The following is a 20,207-nucleotide window of genomic DNA, read 5'->3' on the forward strand; positions in this document are numbered from 1 at the left end:
GAAAAAATAGTTTCTGATCTAGTTTACAAAAGTTACTATTCTTGGTGTATAAAATGTATTTTATGTGAGTAAAAACTTATTTTTAAAGGCATAATTGTGAAGAGTTGATATTCTGTTTATTTCAGGTGTTGTTTGAGAATGGTGTAAATGGAATGTTAGCTGATGAGATGGGACTGGGAAAGACTATACAGTGTGTAGCTCTGTTGTGTCAGATAGTTACCATGGGAGCCCATGGTCCCTTCATGGTGGTTGCACCACTGTCAACACTTCCAAACTGGAAAATGGAGTTTAAAAGATTTGCTCCACATGTAAGTGTTGTAGAGATTGTTAATTGACAGTCTGTATCCTTCTGTACAAAATTTGGACCAGTATTTCCAAGGATAAAAACTTTAATTTTGTATACCAGTCTGTGTATTCTCAGAATGCAGCCTTGTCCTTGGCTGATTCAGTATCGTGCTCAGAAACAGCCAAACTCGTGCTGTTCTCAACATCCAGTTGCCTAAACAGCCACTTGTCTTAAGCAGTCAGTCAATCAACTACCCAAATTGACTTTTATTTTATATTCATCTTGAGAAGCCATCTACCTTAAGCAGTCAGGTTGTGTTACTCCCTTGATTGGATGCTTTATACAGGTTTATCTGTACACTTGTATAATGTTGTTGGATTCAGACAGCATCAGTATGTTTCACAATATATGTCACAATCTTAATCCTTTTTCAATCGTTTTGAGTGTGAAAGTTGTCATTTGGTGATGACAAGTTGGTACATATGGGAGAAATCAAAGTACATTGACAATATTACAGACTAGTATAGAACTGAAATACCAGTGTTGCAATGGATCAGTAAAAGACCCTTCAAGAAAGTCAGTTCATGGTCAGAAAAAAGAAAAAAAGCAAGGAAACTGTTGTGATTATTTTTGAGTGCCTTCAAAGAAACAGAATTCTGGAAAGTCAGCAGATTTGTAAATTTGATAACTTTGAATGTGTCTCTCCTCGAAATAGACATTATTGTATGTCATATCATGAAATTTACAGAAATAATACCTGTGATTAAAAAAAAAAACAATAACACAAAGGGTAACTTGAATATTTTCAGCTACCTGTGGTATTTTACCATGGTTCAAAAGATGAAAGAGCAGCAGTAGTGAAACAGATCAGGAAGAAACATCGGATCATGGAAAACGTTACTATTCAGCCTGTTGTGATTACCTCGTACGAGATAGCAATGATTGACAGACCAGTGTTGAAGAACTTTGATTGGACGTACATGATTGTAGATGAGGGTCATAGGATCAAAAATAAGAATTGTAGATTGATCAGGTATACACAAAATGTGGTGCACAAAATTTCTTGATCTTTATTTATACCCCCATAAACGAAGTTTGAGGAGGTACATAGGAGTGAGCTTGTCGGTTGGTCAGTCTGTCTGTCCGTTGGTTTTCATGGTTTCTGGACAATAACTCATGAAAGGCTCGACAGATTTAAATAATCTTTGATACACAGGTGTAACATCATAAATACAGGTCAAGTTTGACTTTCTTACAAACCACCATTTTGAGCTTCACTATTCAGAGAATAGGGGTGCTATTCTACTCACCATGGCGTCGGCATGAGCTTTCATGGTTGAAGTTTTTCAGCAACCTTTGTTTTTCTTTGTTACTATTGCTTATATCTTACTGTAACTGTACATTAACATTGATCAGCATGTAAACAAAGTATGTGCAGGGGCTGGGCCCAATATACCGAAGGTCAAGTTCACCAGGGTGTTATACTTGGGTTATTTTTAAGGTTAAAGTTTTTCCGCAACCTTTGTTTTTCTGTCATATCTTTGTTACTATTGCTCATATCGTAGAGGTCTCTTATTGAGACATAATTCATTTACTGCCAAATTGATAAATAGCGGAGCATGCTGTCTTACGTACAGCTCTTGTTTGATGTAATTATGGCCCCTTTCCAACTTAAAGTTTGCCAAACTCATGGTGTCCTGACAATAACTCATGAAAGGCTTGACAGATTTAAATTATTTTTGATACACAGGAGTAACATCATAAAATATAGGTCAAGTTTGACTTTGGCTACAAACCACCAATTTGTTTTACGTAGTTGTGGCCCCTTTCCAACTTAAAATTTACAATACTTTTGTGACAAGGCCGTATTGTGGGGGTATTTTTCATCACTCCTGTGACAGTTCTAGTTATACTTAATTTATTATGATAAGAAACTAATTGAAATATATCTGTGATTTATACACCTTAAGACATGAACTATGTGATATAACAAAAAAGAAGGAATCATTTTGAATTGTGTACTGAATTCATTTTAAATTGCATACTGATGGTTACTTTGCTGAATAAAGGACTTTATCTTTGTCAAGCAAATTATTATAATTGTTAATGTTCTGATTTAATTGTTTGTTAGGGAATTGAAGCAATACAAGAACACTCACAGATTGTTGCTAACTGGCACACCACTACAGAACAACCTTAGTGAACTATGGTCACTGCTCAACTTCCTGCTGCCAGAGATATTTGATGATCTTGGAAGGTTAGTCGATGCCATGTAGACTGTGTTTTGGTATTTACTTTAATAATAGTACATGTATAATATTATTCTAATTCAATGTATGTAGCTCTCAACTGACTTCAGATGCCGCCATGGCCTAGTGGTTAAAATGACTTACTTCAGTTTACTCGCCACTTGTTGCTGTGAAGGTTGAAGGTTTTAACAAGGTTCACTACCCTGTCTGAAATACTACTTGGGGGGTGGGGGACTACTTGAAGCAACTACCAGAACAATTATTATCTATATGGATGTTTGCTTGTGAGCATGTTGATATTTGAGAATCAGTGATAAACACCTGATTTTTAACTTCAAACAAGTGGACTTCTTCAAATAGCTGTGATGTGCTCTAAGATTACTATGTGTTTAGATTTCTATGTTTGTATATTCTGCCAATATTGAAGAATTCATATGTTGAAAGAAAAGTTTATTAAGGATTCATTTCAGTGTATAAGGTACTGTGATTGCTATGAATGGTAGTATGCAACCAAACTATATAGAAAAGTAGTTCTTTTATTTACATCTTATCTGTTTGTATACTTAATAAAATTTGATCGATAATATATATATATTGGTAATATATTTCTGTTATTTGACTGTAGTTTTGAGACCTGGTTTGATGTTGAAATGATATCCGGCGAGGCAGCTGATGAAGCGATAATAGAGGAAGAGCGAAAGAGCAATATCCTTGGCATGTTACATCAGGTATGTACTCCCTATGTAGGGACCATACCTTTCTGTTATGTAAGGAAGGTATACTGACCTATGGAAGGTCGGTGGTTCCACCCAGCTGCCTGTGAGTGCCAAAAATCAAGCATAGAGGAGCACCTGACCTCCTCTACTGTTTAAAGTTGAGAAGTGCCATATGAGCTCAATTTGGTCATCATTTAGATACAGCACCGGATTATTGTGAAATCTTGTTTTTCCTTGACTTTCGCTGAAATCGCATGTTGAGCCTGGGATCTCTAACAACATTTTAAAATGCAGCACAGTGTTTTTCCTGGGATTCAAGCTGTGCTGTTGGTCAAATACCATTGTGTGAGGACACTATCTAGATGACTTGTGAAGGTTTGTGGTTTGCAAGGTGATTGTACCTTAACAACTTTCATGTGGTTCACCAGGGCTCATCCTCTGCCATCAAATGATGGAAAGTTCCCATATAATTTGAACTGTAAAATAATTTAACAGTTAAGGCAACAGAAGGCCTTGTTATTGTTGTCAGGAAAACTGAATATGAGAAATGTCTTGCTGTAATGATTGCCGGAATAAAGTCATAATATGACTCTCTTGTTTAAACTTTTTCATCCAGCTGGTAAGTCATAATGTTAATCTTTATTTCAGATTTTGACCCCATTCATGTTGAGAAGAGTGAAAGCTGATGTAGATTTAGAAATCCCACCAAAGAAAGAACTTCTAGTTTACGCCCCACTTAGTAAAGAACAGCTGGAATTTTATGAAACAACTGTAGACAGAACCATTTTCCAAAAGCTCAAAGGCAAAGAGGTATGGGTAATTTTCAGTTCAGTAGTTTTAGTAAAAAATAAACTTGCCCATTTTACTATTCACCTAAATTTAGTTTTGATTGGATTTTCCTATCCATCTAAAATTCAGGACTTTTAATTTTCTAATTCATCTTAAATTCAGTATGTTGATTTCTTAGTCTAAGTTAGAAGTCCAAAGCACTGTAGCAAGAAAGTAAGATGATGAACCATTGATATAAGTGTTATACAAGTGGGGTTTTTTTACAGGAAGAGGAAGAAATCCCAGTAGATTTATACTCTACAGAAAGACCAAAGAGAGGGCGGAAATCCATAACAAAGTAAGTCTTTCTTTGATGTTTAAAGGAGTGCTGTTGGGCATTTGTCCTCCCAGTAGCTCAAGAAAAAAAAACCACGAGGCTTCAATGTTAAATTTCCAAGCTTCACCTTAGTTTCTATGTTGAATTCCTCTTTCATGGATGACCTTTGTTGAGAAGTTGTCTTGTATTTGTGAAGATCAGATTAAGAATGGCAAGGGATTCAGAATTGCTAGTAAGGTAACCTGATAGCCTTATGTAACTGAAATTTGGTTGAAACACAACATTAAAATAAAAAACAAAAACTTTTAGCACTTTTGTACAAGACAGTTGTTCTTCATACTGTTTTTTATGCCCCCGGCATCTACTGATGCGGGAGGCATAATTATAGTGATTGTCCTGTCCGTTCATTTTGGACTTAGGTTGCTTTGTATCGACAAGGGTGCCACCGGGTGCATCAGGCGTTTATTGAACGCAGCTCCTTGTTTTTTAAAGCTATTATTAGGACACTCAGATTATTAAGAAACATTATTGACAAAATAAGTAACAGATTGTGTCAGTTACAAAGCACTAACTCTTAATAGTTTGATTAGGCCTGTAGCCTTTTAACACTTGAAATAAAAGTAATGTTTGAACTTGTAAAAAATATTGTTTAAAGATGTATTATTCTGAACTTTCAAGTTTAAAAAATATGAACAGCATCTACGTTCTTGTTTTGTGCAAAAACCACTATAAAAGATTTAGAATACCACATGTTTATAAATAAATATTGTATGAATATATAAACAGAAGTTTTTTGTTGTTGTTTTTTCAGCAAATGGTTGTAACTAGGTAACATATAATTGTGATGCAGCTCAGCATGCACAGTACATTTGTACAGTTAGACAATTTAATAATATCTTTGATTTGGGTTTCCTAGATTTTAAATCTGTATCAGATAGGAACTTAATTTTGTGAAAATTAGCAACTTTTATCTTTAAGTTAACTCCCAATACTTTCGTTTACAGGAAGGCAGAGCCTGTATCCTCTTTAAATGCTGAAGTGTCCATTAAAATGAACAATATCATGATGCAGTTAAGAAAAGTGTGTAACCACCCATACCTCTTGGAGTATCCATTAGATGAATTTGACAACTATAAGGTAATATATCAGTTATAATCTTTAGCCTGCTGGCGGCAAATAATTCTGCCTTTGTGACAAGTGCAGACCAAGATCAGCCATGCAGTCTGATCATGGTCTGCACTGTTTGCTATTCAGTCAGCAAATTTCCATTGAATACCCCTTTGAATAATAAGTGGTACTGCCCAAATTGAATGATGGACCAGTTCATTTTAGAAATTTAGCAGGGTAAAGGTTGATACTTTTACAACAGATTTTCTTGCATGCCATTAAATACTTATATGAACAAAAAACATATATCTATGCTAAGCACTGAACATAAGTATAGTTGCATAAAGTGAATACCGTTAAAGATTTTTAGCTCACTGTGGCAAAAGTCACTAGAGCTGTTGCAATACCATAGGTGTCAGCCTTTTGTGTGGACACATTGTTTATTTTGAGGTTTAAAATTGTGATCAGGGTGGCTTGCATTTGTGGATTTCAGATTTTAATGATAAAATGCAAGGAAAAATTTGCTAATTCATTGAGAAGAAATTTTATGGATTGACATTACAGCAAAGTCCAGGAATATTTGTCCTCCATGAAACTTGCGTTTTCATTGTGGCTGATTTAGTAAAACAGTTTTTGCTTAAAATAGACTATACTGTACTGTGAAAACAGTGTTTATTCATGAAGTTTATATTTTTGTTAATTCACAGAATGAAATTATGTTGAACAAGAAAAAGTTCAAAAATGCCCCTTTTAGCAGAAAACCTGAAATTATACAACATTATTTTACAGTTTCTTAGACCTTGACAGAAAAGAAAAATATAAATGTAGTATTAATCTTAAAGACAGGTTGAAACTACTGAGAACAAACTTGACATTGGAAGTGTAAGCTTACAGAAAATGTGTTTTTGTTGTAGATGGATGAAGACCTAGTGAAGAAGTGTGGAAAGATGATGATCCTAGATAAAATGTTGCCAGAACTACGGAACAGGGGGCACAAGGTTACATTTATTACGTATGATATACAACTTAGTATGTGGTAATGTAGGTTTTTTCACCTGGCATCATGCATGAGGTGGTTAGAATTATATGTTAGACCATAATGGTCATTGTAATCTAAATAGAACTCGTTGTGCTTCAGCAGTGTAGAGTTAGATATTTTGGGTGTCGTACATTGATGTAGTAATGCAGCTAATGAACTGCAGGAAAATTTCTGTGTTTTGAGATCTGTAAGATAGTAACATTAATATATAAGGACTTACAGGCTGTAGTTCAGAAGGCATGATCAGTCCTGAGAATATTTTCTGAGAAAGTGTTCAGAAAAAAGATAACACGTATGTGTCTGAGGAAACACAGCATAAATATTTGATGATTTCTGATCGTCCCAAATTCATCAAGGCATTGTAAAACAAGTTTTTCATTTTAATTGGTATTTTTCAGGTACTGATATTCTCACAGATGACCAAGATGTTGGATATAATAGAAGATTATCTGTGTATCAGGAAGATTGAATATTGTCGACTTGATGGTAGTTGCAAGATAGATGACAGACAGCAATCTGTAAGTATCCTTCATGTGACATAAGTAAGATAGGGCACAGTGGTTACAGTTGCTGACTTCAAACCAGTTACTCCTTTGTGCTATGGGCTTTAGGTGAAGAATTCTTTCATGTGAGAAAGCCATCTAGCAGGCTTATAGAATGTCTGTGGTTCTACCCAAAAACCAGCATGAGCCAGAAACAATGCCTAGAGTATTGGGTCTTCTTCCACCACTGAGATCCATACCATATGTATAAAAAGAATTAGAACCACTGTCTTACCATTATATAGCAGTAAGAGGAATCTGATAAGAGTGTGAACACTTGGTTTTGCTGTATCTCTCTGATTCCAGCAAGTATAGAAGTTTTGATTCCATACCACATATTTTTATTTTGATATAAAGGAGATATGAAATCAAGATGTTTAGTCCTGTTTCGCACCATTTCATCTGTATTATGGCAGTGCGTCGTAAAGCCCAGATCAAATCTACCATCAAAACTTTAAAAAGTTGACAACTAAATTGTGTTGTTACAACTCTAAACCCAGCTAATCAACTAAACTATAAAAAGATCTTGAATTTATTGAATTTCTATGTTTATAAATCGTCATAAATTTAGCTGAAATATTAGATTATATATATAGAGAGAGAGAGCCTGCTTGGGACCATTACAGAGTCAAGAAATTCAGGTGTATGCAAAGCAAAAAAATCATGCTTGTATCATTTGAACAATGTTTGCTGTGTGATATTTGTGTTTGGTTGGGTTTTTTTGAGATATGAAAAAATACATACTTAAATTTTGTTTGTATTTGAAACTTTAGATGGAGAAGTTCAATACAGATCCAAACACTTGGGTATTCTTGTTAAGTACGAGAGCTGGAGGTCTAGGTGTGAATCTCATTGGAGCCGATACAGTAATCATCTATGACAGTGACTGGGTATAACTTGACATTTATTTCTTAAACTTTATTGCGCTACATTTCTATAATGAACTTCAATTTGGACAGTACCATTAACTGTTATGATTTGAAAGTGTCCATTTAGAGGATAAAATAAGAGATATCTTGATGTATTAATGCTGGACTCTGACCTTGTTGCCATTGGTCAACATTTATGAGTTGAAGATCATCTGCAATATTTTGTAGTCTTGTGTAAGTGTTAAAATCTTCGTGACAGGACACATTACAATAAGGAATGTCACATCTTGATAATTATGAAAAAAAAAATAAGATGTTTTATCAATTGTGTACATCTGGGTTCAAACTGTGCTTGAGTTGTTTTGTCAGGAAACTGTCCAGCTGTCTTGTAGAAGGTTTGTGGTTCTAAAAAGGTGACAGAAATAATGCACAGAGGGTCTTTCTCTTATCATTTTAGCTAGGAAGTTGCTATATGATTTGAACTGTGCAGGTGTGACCTATGAACTAACATCATGTGCTTTACAGTAACAATATAACTGTGTTATATTACAGAACCCTCAGTGTGACCTGCAAGCTCAGGACAGATGTCATAGGATAGGTCAAACCAAACCTGTTGTGGTATACAGATTTGTCACTGCTAACACTATAGATCAGAAAATTGTGGAGAGAGCAGCTGGGAAACGTAAACTGGAGAAAATGGTTATACATAAAGGTAAGGAATTGTTGATAGCTCAAAATGTTAGGTCTCTTTTACAGAAGTGTTTGTATACCAATTTTATAATGATTGTATTAGCATCCATAACAATATTTTCATGGAACAACTTATTATATCAGATACTTAATATCCCAAGAGCAAGGAAGAATTTTGTTGTAGTTTTAAACTACTATCCAGGATATGAACATTTGATAGTTTGTATTCATCAGAGCTCAAATATTCAATTTTCAGTAATTCAGTTTATCATGAATCTGTGCTTCTACAAATTTACATGTCTCATTGCAGTTTAATATAGAGGCTGTGTAATAGAATATGTAGAATCTTGGGGCCTTTATAATGTAAAGATTTTATAGTTGGGAGCACTGATGAATTTTAGCCAAGGCTTTCTCCATTTGGTATTGTGTCTATTAACCCATCTTTGATGTAGATTCTTCTTGTTTGATTACAATTACTGGAAGACTACATTTACATCTGTTTGGAAGCTGTTAAGTTTACTGTAATTTTATTCTATAGGAAAGTTCAAGTCTGGTATAAACCAGGATTTTACAAGTGAAGTGAAGCCATTATGCCCGGAAGAACTGATGGAACTATTAAAATCTAAGGACCACTGTGGTGTAGTAGAACAGGTATCTTTCTATTATTCCATGTGTTATATTGTAGCCTAGGATGCTTTTGAATGTTATATCTATAACTTTGCTAAGTTTTTTTGTGTATGTAGTGCTTTAATATGGAGAGATGTGGTTTTCAACGTACATTTTGACAAATTTGATGCTCCATTGTGTACTGCCTGATGGTAAAAAGAGGAAGAGTGGTGAAAATATATTTCTAGATTTTGTGACCTGTAACCAGATTTAAGTTAATGATATTTGGCTTCTTAAATATGAGCACCACAATTGGCCAAGTGGCTGACTGTCAATCACAAGGCCCTGACTGCTGTGGTTTGAAAGCATTATTACTTGCAAGGAAGCCATCCTGCTGGCTTATGGAAGCTTATTGTATCTACACAGGTGGCTATTTGTACCTGAAATAACTGCAGGAGAGTCACCTGAGCACTGCGGTCTACATCACCATTGAAAACTTGCAGTTGTTATATAGCCACAATTGTGTCACTGTGACTCAAAAACCCAACAAAATGAGCAAAAACAGCAACTCGGAAGTAACTGAATGATATTTGTAAATCTGACCATTTTGGAGTGAGTTGTGTTTAGTATGAAAAAAAAAAAAGGTATATTTTTTGGCCATGATGTACTTTAAAACTTTATTGTAATGGGATACTGTTTGTACACAGGGTAAACATGGAGAAGTACTCAGTAAAGAAGACCTGGATGCATTACTAGACAGAAGTGATCTAATTGAGGAATTTAACAAATCAAAGAAGAACAAGGGTATAATGATTTATTGTATTTCTTCCTGTTTAATTGAACCACAGGGTTCAGTCATTTTAATGTTACATAATGTTTAATAAAATATAGATTTTAATATACTGCTGCATTAGAATTATCAACCTATATAGTATTTATGAATGATATTTAGGAACACTTGGTTCAAAATTTTCTTCTTACTGGCATAACTTTGTGTCTACTCCCAAGTCTTCTAAACCGCTGGAACAATTTTCATAAAAAAAATGTCATCAAGTTTTTACCTCATCAAGACTACGCAGAGCACATTAATCAGGTCATGAGTCAAGGATACGCTGCCAGGTCAAAGTTAAATTGGCTTCATTTCAGATTGGCAAAGTGGTTTTCAAATATTTAAACTAAACATAAATGTTCACTTTGATAACACTTTTAGAGCCAGTCATGACCCCTATCACTAGGTCTAAGGTCAAGGTCACACAGATCAATGGTCAAACAGTTTAACATCTGATAAATGGCTGGAAGGACTTTCATAAAATTAGCACCAGTTGTTTACCTCACCAAACAATGTGTAGAGTCCACAATCTTAGTCACTAGGCCAAAGGTCAAAGTCACACTTGGAGGTGAAGAGTCAGTCAGCTCTTTGATTTTGAAGTACTTACATATAAATGTTCACAATCAAGATGACAGTAGTTATGCTTGATCCAGGTCCAAATTCTTGGTCACATTTTTAGGTCAAATTTCAAATAGCCTTATTCAGTGTCTGCACCATATTTCATTTACCAACAGCTTCATTTCTTGGCCTGAAGAAGACATGCCGGTTGCAGACCTGGTCACTAGGTTTAGGGTCAAGGTCACAGAAGTCAAAGATCATGATCACAACATTTAACCTTCAAGTTACCTGCGTTAAAGCAGCCTTTAGGTGTATTAGGTGCTTTCAGTGATAGAAATTCTGTGAAAATAGAAATTCTTGAAATTTTCACCCATCTGTAAGTGAGTAGCATTAAATACATTCTAGAGTTTTCGGTTTAGGAATGTTTGATTATCTTTTAACTTTTGTATATCTGTTTAATTGTCTGGACATTTACCTTTACAGTAAAACAAGAGAAAGAAGAAAAACAAGAATCCAAGTAAACTATGATAACGAAGACATTATTGAAGAACTTCTCTGCAATGGTTACAGTGATATAATCAGTATCACCAATGTGGTTGGAGATGTAAACATAAAGATAACAAATATCAACACCAAATATAATGTGAACAAAATCTTGACCAAAGTTTGTTGTATGAATAGACCATTTTAGTAAAATCTCTAGTGATAGCTAGAGAATATATTTTCTGATAGTTTCACACTAAACTTTTGCTGATGTATGTGGGCCTTTTTTGAAAGGGATGAGACATATATACTTCCTCCAATTTAGTGCTTTATCAGATCAGTGACTGATTTGGGAACAAAATGATAGAAGTTAGATTGAAGTAAAATTTATTGTTTGTGTAGATTTTTAGTAGTAAACCAAAGGTATGTTGAAAATGGTTGTAAAAAGCATCTCAAACAGTTACAGGGGATCATTGTTGTAAAAATCTCGTTAAACTGTATCTGGTATACAGATTTTAGTTATAATAAATAGTAAAATAGAATTTTAAATAGATTTTTATTAGTGTTATATTATTTTAGTCTTTTATTAGCACATTCTGTAGATAAATAGATTGTTTTTTTGTTTTTGTTCCTGCATCATAGAGTTTGGAGCTTTCCAATTTGTCTCTGTTTGTCAGTATGGTCAAATTTAGATTTTAAGTTTTCTTTATTTTAGTAATTTCTATGTAGATTATCTCCTAGAAATAACGGTATTCTGAAATTGCAAGGTTGATGTGTGAATTTTTTGCCATGTCACACAAAATTTATACATTCCAAATTTTTGGAAAGAAATTTGAGTCAAGATTGTTTACCACAATTGTTGCTGGTTTAGTGAATAGTATAAATAAAGATAAGATTTTTATGCCCCCAAAGGGAGGCATATTAGTTTTCAACTGTCCGTTTGTTCATTCGTTTGTCACAATGTTAACTTTTTGCATGAAGGCACTTTACTCGCGAACCACTGCACCATGGACCTTCAAACTTCACATGCCAATAGTACTTATTGAGTACATGACCCCTATTCACTTCGGGGTCACCAGGTCAAAGGTCAAGGCGCTGCGGGGGCATTTGTCACCATTAGTGACAGCTCTTGTTAAAAGTTAATGTGATCCTGTCACATCAGGCTGTGATTCCACATCCACTGTAAGTTTGGATTGAATTAAAATTTCATAGGTGATGTGTTGATGTATGTAATGAACGAAAGCTTTGAGGCAATCAGTAGTGGATTATGCTTTTTTGTTATCTAAGGATGTGCCAACACCTTCCAGTGGATGCTGTTCTAGTTATATTTTCAGTGGTAGAGGGCACATAGAAAATTACTGTTTTATAAGTAAACCCCCACAATAGTTAGAAATATTAGTATTGTTTAGAACAGAGTGCTTCTGTTGTTGAGAAAACATGGTGCTATTTCAATTGTTTTATTGGTTTCTGTTTTATACTAATAACATTTGTTAACTTACTAGCTTTTGTTAAACATGGTTATGATTTTCTTACCATTTTGTTTATTTCTTTACAAGTATTTAAGTTGTCTTCTCCACTGAATGCAATGATACAGAAGATTTTGTTTGTTCAATTTGCAAAACATTAAAGGATTAAAACAGGGAGATGATGAAATTTCACTTTATTCTTAAAGGGTCATGCCTCCAGATTACAAAACATAAAATAGACAGTAATCAAAAATGAGTCACAAGTATTTCTTAAGAAGAAATTTTAATGTGCATTGTATAAAATACTGCTAAATTCCTTCCATATTTTATCAGATTTTGATAGTATGACTTGGGACTGTTGAGAGTTTTCTATGTATTTTATCAACCAAATGGGTGTTAATGGATAGTCTTCCTGTTTAAAACACACAGACTCATTTAAGAATGTCTTTTTATGGTAAATTACTATCTAATTAAAGCATTTTCCAATTGATTAAAAACATTTGACATGAATCTGGAGGCATGCATCTTTAAAATGTAAAAATTTGAATCTGACTGTTGTATTGAAAATGATAAACTGACAAAATTACAGATTTTCTGTTTATTTTTGCTTGTCAAAGATTGTGGAAGAACAGAGGTTGTAAAATTTAGAAAATGCTTGTAAATATATACATTCTCGTATGCTCTAGATCAAATTTTTAATTCATACTTGTTGATCATTACTATGTTTATAAATGTACATCATCCAGTAATTGTTACTTTCTTACACAATAATTTGTTTTTGCCACTAGCCAAAGTGTTCAGATCTTTAATCATCTGTATGATAGTTGCTTATGTATATGTTAATATTTTTAACCATCAGCCACTTATTTTTTTATTTATTTTTTTTTTGAGAACATTTTTAGCTCACCTGTCACAAACTGACAAGGTGGGCTTTTGTGATCATGCGGTGTCCGTCGTTCGTCCGTGCGTCCGTCCGTCCGTAAACTTTTGCTTGTGACCACTCTAGAGGTCATATATTTCACAAGATCTTCATGGAAGTTGGTCAGAATGTTCATCTTGATGATATCTAGGTCAAGTTCGAAACTGGGTCACGTGCCGTCAAAAACTAGGTCAGTAGCTCTAAAAATAGAAAAACCTTGTGACCTCTCTAGAGGCCATATATTTCACAAGATCTTCATGAAAATTGGTCAGAATGTTCACCTTGATGATATCTAGTTCAAGTTCGAAACTGGGTCACGTGCCTTCAAAAACTAGGTCAGTAGGTCTAAAAATAGAAAAACCTTGTGACCTCTCTAGAGGCCATATATTTCACAAGATCTTCATGGAAATTCATCAGAATGTTCACCTTGATGATATCTAGGTCAAGTTCGAAACTGGGTCACGTGCCTTCAAAAACTAGGTCAGTAGGTCTAAAAATAGAAAAACCTTGTGACTTCTCTAGAGGCCATATATTTCACAAGATCTTCATGAAAATTGGTCAGAACGTTCACCTTGATGATATCTAGGTCAAGTTCGAAACTGGGTCACATGCCATCAAAAACTAGGACTGTAGATCAAATAATAGAAAAACCTTGTGACCTCTCTAAAGGCCATATTTTTCATGGGATCTGTATGAAAGTTGGTCTGAATGTTCATCTTGATGATATCTAGGTTAGGTTCGAAACTGGGTCACGTTCGGTCAAAAACTAGGTCAGTAGGTCTAAAAATAGAAAAAAAATTGTGACCTCTCTAGAGGCCATAAATCATGAAAATTTGTCAGAATGTTCACCTTGATGATATCTAGGTCAAGTTCAAAACTGGGTCACGTGCCATCAAAAACTAGGTCAGTAGGTCAAATAATAGAAAAACCTTGTGACCTCTCTAGAGGCCATATTTTTCATGGGATCTGTATGAAAGTTGGTCTGAATGTTCATCTTGATGATATCTAGGTCAAGTTCGATACTGGGTCACGTGCCATCAAAAACTAGGTCAGTAGGTCAAATGATAGAAAAACATTGTGACTTCTCTTAAGGCCATATTTTTCATGGGATCTGTATGAAAATTGGTCTGAATGTTCATCTTGATGATATCTAGGTCAAGTTTGAAACAGGGTCATGTGCCGTCAAAAACTAGGTCAGTAGGTCTAAAAATAGAAAAACCTTGTGACCTCTCTAGAGGCCATACTTGTGAATGAATCTCCATAAAAATTTGTCAGAATGTTCACCTTGATGATATCTAGGTCAAGTTTGAAACTGGGTCACATGGCTTAAAAAACTAGGTCAGTAGGTCAAACAATAAAAAAACCTTGTGACCTCTCTAGAGGCCATACTTTTCATGGGATCTGTATGAAAGTTGGTCTGAATGTTCATCATGATGATATCTAGGTCAAGTTTGAAACTGGGTCAACTGCGGTCAAAAACTAGGTCAGTAGGTCTAAAATTATTGAAATCTTTTGACCTCTCTAGAGGCCATATTTTTCAATGGATCTTCATGAAAATTGATCTGAATATTCACCTTGATGATATCTAGGTCAGTTTCGAAACTGGGTCACGTGCAATCAAAAACTAGGCCAGTAGGTATATAAATAGAAAAACCTTGTGACCTCTCTAGAGGCCATATTTTTCATGAGGTCTTCATGAAAATTAGTGAGAATGTTCACCTTGATGATATCTAGGTAAAGTTCAAAACAGGGTCACATACCTTCGAAAACTAGGTCAATAGTTCAAATAATAGAAAAACCTTGTGACCTCTCTAGAGACCATATTTTTCAATGGATCTTCATGAAAATTGGTCAGAATTATATCTTGATAATATCTAGGTCAAGTTCAAAACTGGGTCACATGAGCTCAAAAACTAGGTCACTATGTCAAATAATAGAAAAAACGACGTCATACTCAAAACTGGGTCATGTGGGAAGAGGTGAGCGATTCAGGACCATCATGGTCCTCTTGTTTCACTCTTCACAAACCATTAGTTACATTTCATTTTTCACAAACCACGAGTTACATTTCATTCGTTACAAACTGTCAGTTACAATTTTGTTATATATTTGATATTCACAAGTTATCCGTTTCTTTGAGGTACAGAATGCTTATTCCACATTTATCTAATTCATAATTTATCTAGTAACTTCAAGAAAAAATTAACAGAAATCTAGTCTGCTTTGGTTATTGTAGAACAGTCGGCAATGTTTAATTTTGCAAGATGTTTATATGATGCAAGATACAGGTAGGTACCAATATGATACTAATATGTTATATATGGTAACATACTAATATGATGTGGAAAAATAGTTAAGTACTAACATGATGTGAGATAATAGTAAGGTACAACGTACCAATACCACTGCCTAACCATTTCACGATAGGGTCTGAAGACTTGGTTCTTAAGTCTTTAGTCCTGTTGGTGCACTATAGCCTGTACAAAAAAGAATTCGTGAAGCACGGCATTTTTAAGCTCGCCTGTCATTAAGTGACAAGGTGAGCTTTTGTGATCGCGCGGCGTCCGTTGTGCGTCCGTAAACTTTTGCTTGTGACCACTCTAGAGGTCACATTTTTTTGTGGGATCTTCATGAAAGTTGGTCAGAATGTTCATCTTGATGATATCTAGGTCAAGTTCGAAACTGGATCACGTGCCATCAAAAACTAGGTCAGTAGGTCTAAAAATAGAAAAACCTTGTGACCTCTCTAGAGGCCATATATTTCACAAGATCTTCATGTAAATGGTCAGAATGTTCACCTTGATGATATCTAGGTCAAGTTTGAAACTGGGTCACGTGCCTTCAAAAACTAGGTCAGTAGTTCAAATAATAGAAAAACATTGTGACCTCTCCAGAGGCCATATTTTTCATGGGATCTGTATGAAAGTTGGTCTGAATGTTCATCTTGATGATATCTAGGTCAAGTTCGAAAGTGGGTCACGTGCCTTCAAAAAGTAGGTCAGTAGGTCAAATAATGAAAAAACGTTGTGACCTCTCTAGAGGCCATATTTTTCATGGGATCTGTATGAAAGTTGGTCTGAATGTTCATCTTGATGATATCTAGGTCAAGTTTGAAACTGGGTCAGCTGCGGTCAAAAACTAGGTCAGTAGGTCTAAAATTAGAAAAATCTTTTGACCTCTCTAGAGGCCATATTTTTCAATGGATCTTAATGAAAATTGATGTGAATGTTCACCTTGATGATATCTAGATCAGTTTCGAAACTGGGTCACGTGCGATCAAAAACTAGGCCAGTAGGTATAAAAATAGAAAAACCTTGTGACCTCTCTAGAGGTCATATTTTTCATGAGATCTGCATGAAAATTAGTGAGATTGTTCACCTTGATGATATCTAGATAAAGTTCAAAACAGGGTCACGTACCTTCGAAAACTAGGTCAATAGGTCAAATAATAGAAGAACCTTGTGACCTCTCTTAGAGACCATATTTTTCAATTGATCTTCATGAAAATTGGTCAGAATTTTTATCTTGATAATATCTAGGTCAGGTTCAAAACTGGGTCACATGAGCTCCAAAACTAGGTCACTTTATCAAATAATAGAAAAAACGACATCATACTCTAAACTGGGTCATGTGGGAACAGGTGAGCGATTCAGGACCATCATGGTTCTCTTGTTTAAAGTTTCCTTTTGTTGGAATTTCTAGGTGATGAAGGCATGCAGCTTTAAAATGTAAAAAAAAATATTTTAAAAATGGCAATAACTAAAGAAATTACAGACTTTATATATATTTTCCTTGTCCAGTATTATAAGTTAGCATTGTAACATTTGTAAATGCACATAAACACACTTACTCCTTCATGTACTGTATCAAATTTTTGTATAACATTTCGTTGATTGCAAATCTTCCAGTAATTGTTACTTTCATAAACCATTATTTGTTTATTCAATAGCCACCAACAAATGTGTTCAAATTTTCATCATCATTACCTGAATTACTTAGAACTGTGAATATTTGCAATATTTTTGAACCACCAGGGACTGTGTTCACATTGTTGCTGGAGAAACATTTTTCTTTCTTCACAGACCATTGGTTCAGAGTTTAAGAATAGTTACTCAGTATTTTATCTAGTAACTTTGAAAAAAATAAAAGCTGGAAATCTAGTCTGCTTTTGTCTGTTTTATATAAGACTATCGATACAGTTTAGTGACTAGCAGTTTTATTAGCATTCACCATGATGGCAAAGAACTGCTAACAATATAGAGTGACTACATGATGTAGTCTGAAATAATGAAATTCAAGAATACATTTTGGTTTAATTGGCAGTTATAATTAGAAAAAGAGCATGTTTTAACTTTGCATTTTCAAGTTGTTATCCCCCACCGATGAAATCGGGAGGAGGGTATTGAAATGATGTCCGTGCATCCATCCGCAGCCATTTCTCAGTAACTAGCAGGTAGAATTTTATTAAACTTGAAATAAACATGAACCAACATACTGCAATGATGCCCGTCAAGTTTTTTTTTGATGGGTCAATTTCCCTTAGTTATTGCCCTTGATTTAATGAAAAATCCACGTCCGCAGCCATTTCTCAGTAACAAGCTAGTAGAATTTCATGAAACTTGAAATGGATATGAACCAACATACTTCAGTGATGCCTGTCATTTTTAGCTCTCGGGTGCTCAAAGGTGAGCTTTTGTGATCGCCCTGTGTCCGTCGTCGTCGTCAACAATTTGACTGTTAACACTCTAGAGGTCACATTTTTGGCCCGATCTTAATGAAACTTGGTCGGAATGTTACCCTCAATAAAATCTTGTACGAGTTTGATATTGGGTCATCTAGGGTCAAAAACTAGGTCACCAGGTTAAATCAAAGGAAAAGCTTGTTAACACTCTAGAGGTCACAATTTTGGCCCAATATTAATGAAACTTGGTCAGAATGTTACCCTTAATAAAATCTTGGATGAGTTTGATATTGGGTTATCTGGGGTCAAAAACTAGGTCAACAGGTCATATCAAAGGAAAAGCTTGTTAACACTCTAGAGGTCACAATTTTGGCCCAATCTTAATGAAACTTGATCAGAGTGTCATCCTTAATAAAGTCTTGGACGAGTTCGATATTGGGTCATCTGGGGTCAAAAACTAGGTCAAATCAAAGGAAAAGCTTGTTAACATTGTATAGGCCACATTTATGACTGTATCTTCATGAAACTTTGATAGAATGTTAATATTGATGATCTTAAGGTCCATTTTGAATCTGGGTCATGTAGGATCAGAAACTAGGTCACTAGGTCAAATCAAAGGAAAAGCTAGTTTACACTGTAGAGGCCACAATTATGACCATATCTTAATGAAACTTGGTCAAAATGTTAATCTTGATCTATAGCTTAAGTTTAAATCTGGGTTAGGTGGGGTCAAAAACTAGGGCACCAGGTCAAATCAAAGGAAAAGCTTGTTAACACTAGAGGCCACATTTATGACTGTATCTTCATGAAACTTAGAATGTTAAACTTGATGATCTTTAGGTCAAGTTCTAATCTGGGTCATGTCGGGTCAAAAACTAGGTCATGGTGTCAAATCAAAGGAATAGCTAGTTAATACTTTAAAGGCCACATTTATGACTATATCTTAATGAAACTTGGTCAGAATGTTAATCTTGATGATTTTTAGGTCAGTAGGTCAGGTGAGCGATACAGGGCCTTCATGGCCCTCTTGTTTTTTTAATTGGTCAGTTTTTTCTTTTTTTTAATTTTCCGTCAATATTTATAATCATCATGTAATATTTTGTACCCCCCACCCAACCAAAAAATAGCATTCATTTTCTGTTAAATTGATTTTGACTAATGAAATTATTTGCTTCTAAGTAACATCCTCAACTTTTTGCCGGATATATTTTTTTGCCATTCCTCACCACAAAACCCTTTCGGCGGGGGATACCAATTCATCAAATTTGCTTGCTGAACATACATGAATTTGCCCAACATATAATGTGCGTATATGTAAGTTTATTTATAGTTGCCATAGAAAATCCGTATGACCGACTACTCGATAAGACTTAATAATTATAGTTACCATAGAAAAGAAAAACCATACAATCGACTACTCTATAAGACTTAATAATTATAGTTACCATAGAAAAACCATATGATCGACTACTCTATAAGACTTAATTATTTTTAGCTCGACTATTCGAAGAATAGTCTAGCTATTCTACTCACCCTGGCGTCGGCGTCGGCGTCACACCTTGGTTAAGTTTTTGCATGCAAGTACATACAGCTATCATTTAAAGGCATATAGCTTTGAAACTTATTTATTCTTTTTCTAGGTCAATTACCAACCTCACTGGGTCAAGTTCCATAACTTCACATGTCTTCGGGGTTATAAAACTAGTTGATAGGACCAAGTCCCATAACTCTGACCTTCATTTTGGCCAAATTATGCCCCCTTTTGTACTTAGAAAATTTTGGTTAAAGTTTTGCGTGCAAGTACATACAGCTATTACTAAAAGGCATATAGATTTGAAACTTATTTTTTCTTTTTCTAGATCAATTACCTACCTCACTGGGTCAAGTCCCATAACTCTGACATGTATTTTGGCCAAATTATGCCCCCTTTTGGACTTAGAAAATTCTGGTTAAAGTTTTGCGTGCAAGTACATACAGCTATTACTAAAAGGCATATTGATTTGAAACTTATTTTTTCTTTTTCTAGATCAATTACCTACCTCACTGGGCCAAGTCCAACTCT

At 34.8% G+C, this 20,207-nt stretch overlaps 1 protein-coding gene across 2 annotated transcripts in view; it reads left to right on the forward strand.

Annotated features, from left to right (window-relative positions):
• The window catches only part of LOC123557830 (lymphocyte-specific helicase-like), a 31,889-nt gene extending 14,265 nt beyond the window's left edge, over positions 1-17,624 (forward strand). For both annotated transcript variants that reach the window (XM_045349549.2, XM_045349550.2), the window contains 14 exons: positions 126-308; positions 1,096-1,319; positions 2,418-2,543; positions 3,161-3,263; positions 3,900-4,061; positions 4,307-4,377; positions 5,361-5,493; positions 6,378-6,461; positions 6,901-7,020; positions 7,818-7,934; positions 8,466-8,625; positions 9,142-9,254; positions 9,917-10,013; positions 11,080-17,624. In XM_045349549.2, the coding sequence (XP_045205484.2) occupies positions 126-308; positions 1,096-1,319; positions 2,418-2,543; positions 3,161-3,263; positions 3,900-4,061; positions 4,307-4,377; positions 5,361-5,493; positions 6,378-6,461; positions 6,901-7,020; positions 7,818-7,934; positions 8,466-8,625; positions 9,142-9,254; positions 9,917-10,013; positions 11,080-11,117 (1,731 nt within the window). In that variant the 3' untranslated portion in view covers positions 11,118-17,624. The remainder of the gene's footprint in view (positions 1-125; positions 309-1,095; positions 1,320-2,417; positions 2,544-3,160; positions 3,264-3,899; positions 4,062-4,306; positions 4,378-5,360; positions 5,494-6,377; positions 6,462-6,900; positions 7,021-7,817; positions 7,935-8,465; positions 8,626-9,141; positions 9,255-9,916; positions 10,014-11,079) is intronic.
• The last annotated feature ends 2,583 nt before the right edge of the window (positions 17,625-20,207 follow it).

The sequence above is a fragment of the Mercenaria mercenaria genome, chromosome 5 (assembly GCF_021730395.1).
Source record: "Mercenaria mercenaria strain notata chromosome 5, MADL_Memer_1, whole genome shotgun sequence".
NCBI lineage: Eukaryota > Metazoa > Mollusca > Bivalvia > Venerida > Veneridae > Mercenaria > Mercenaria mercenaria.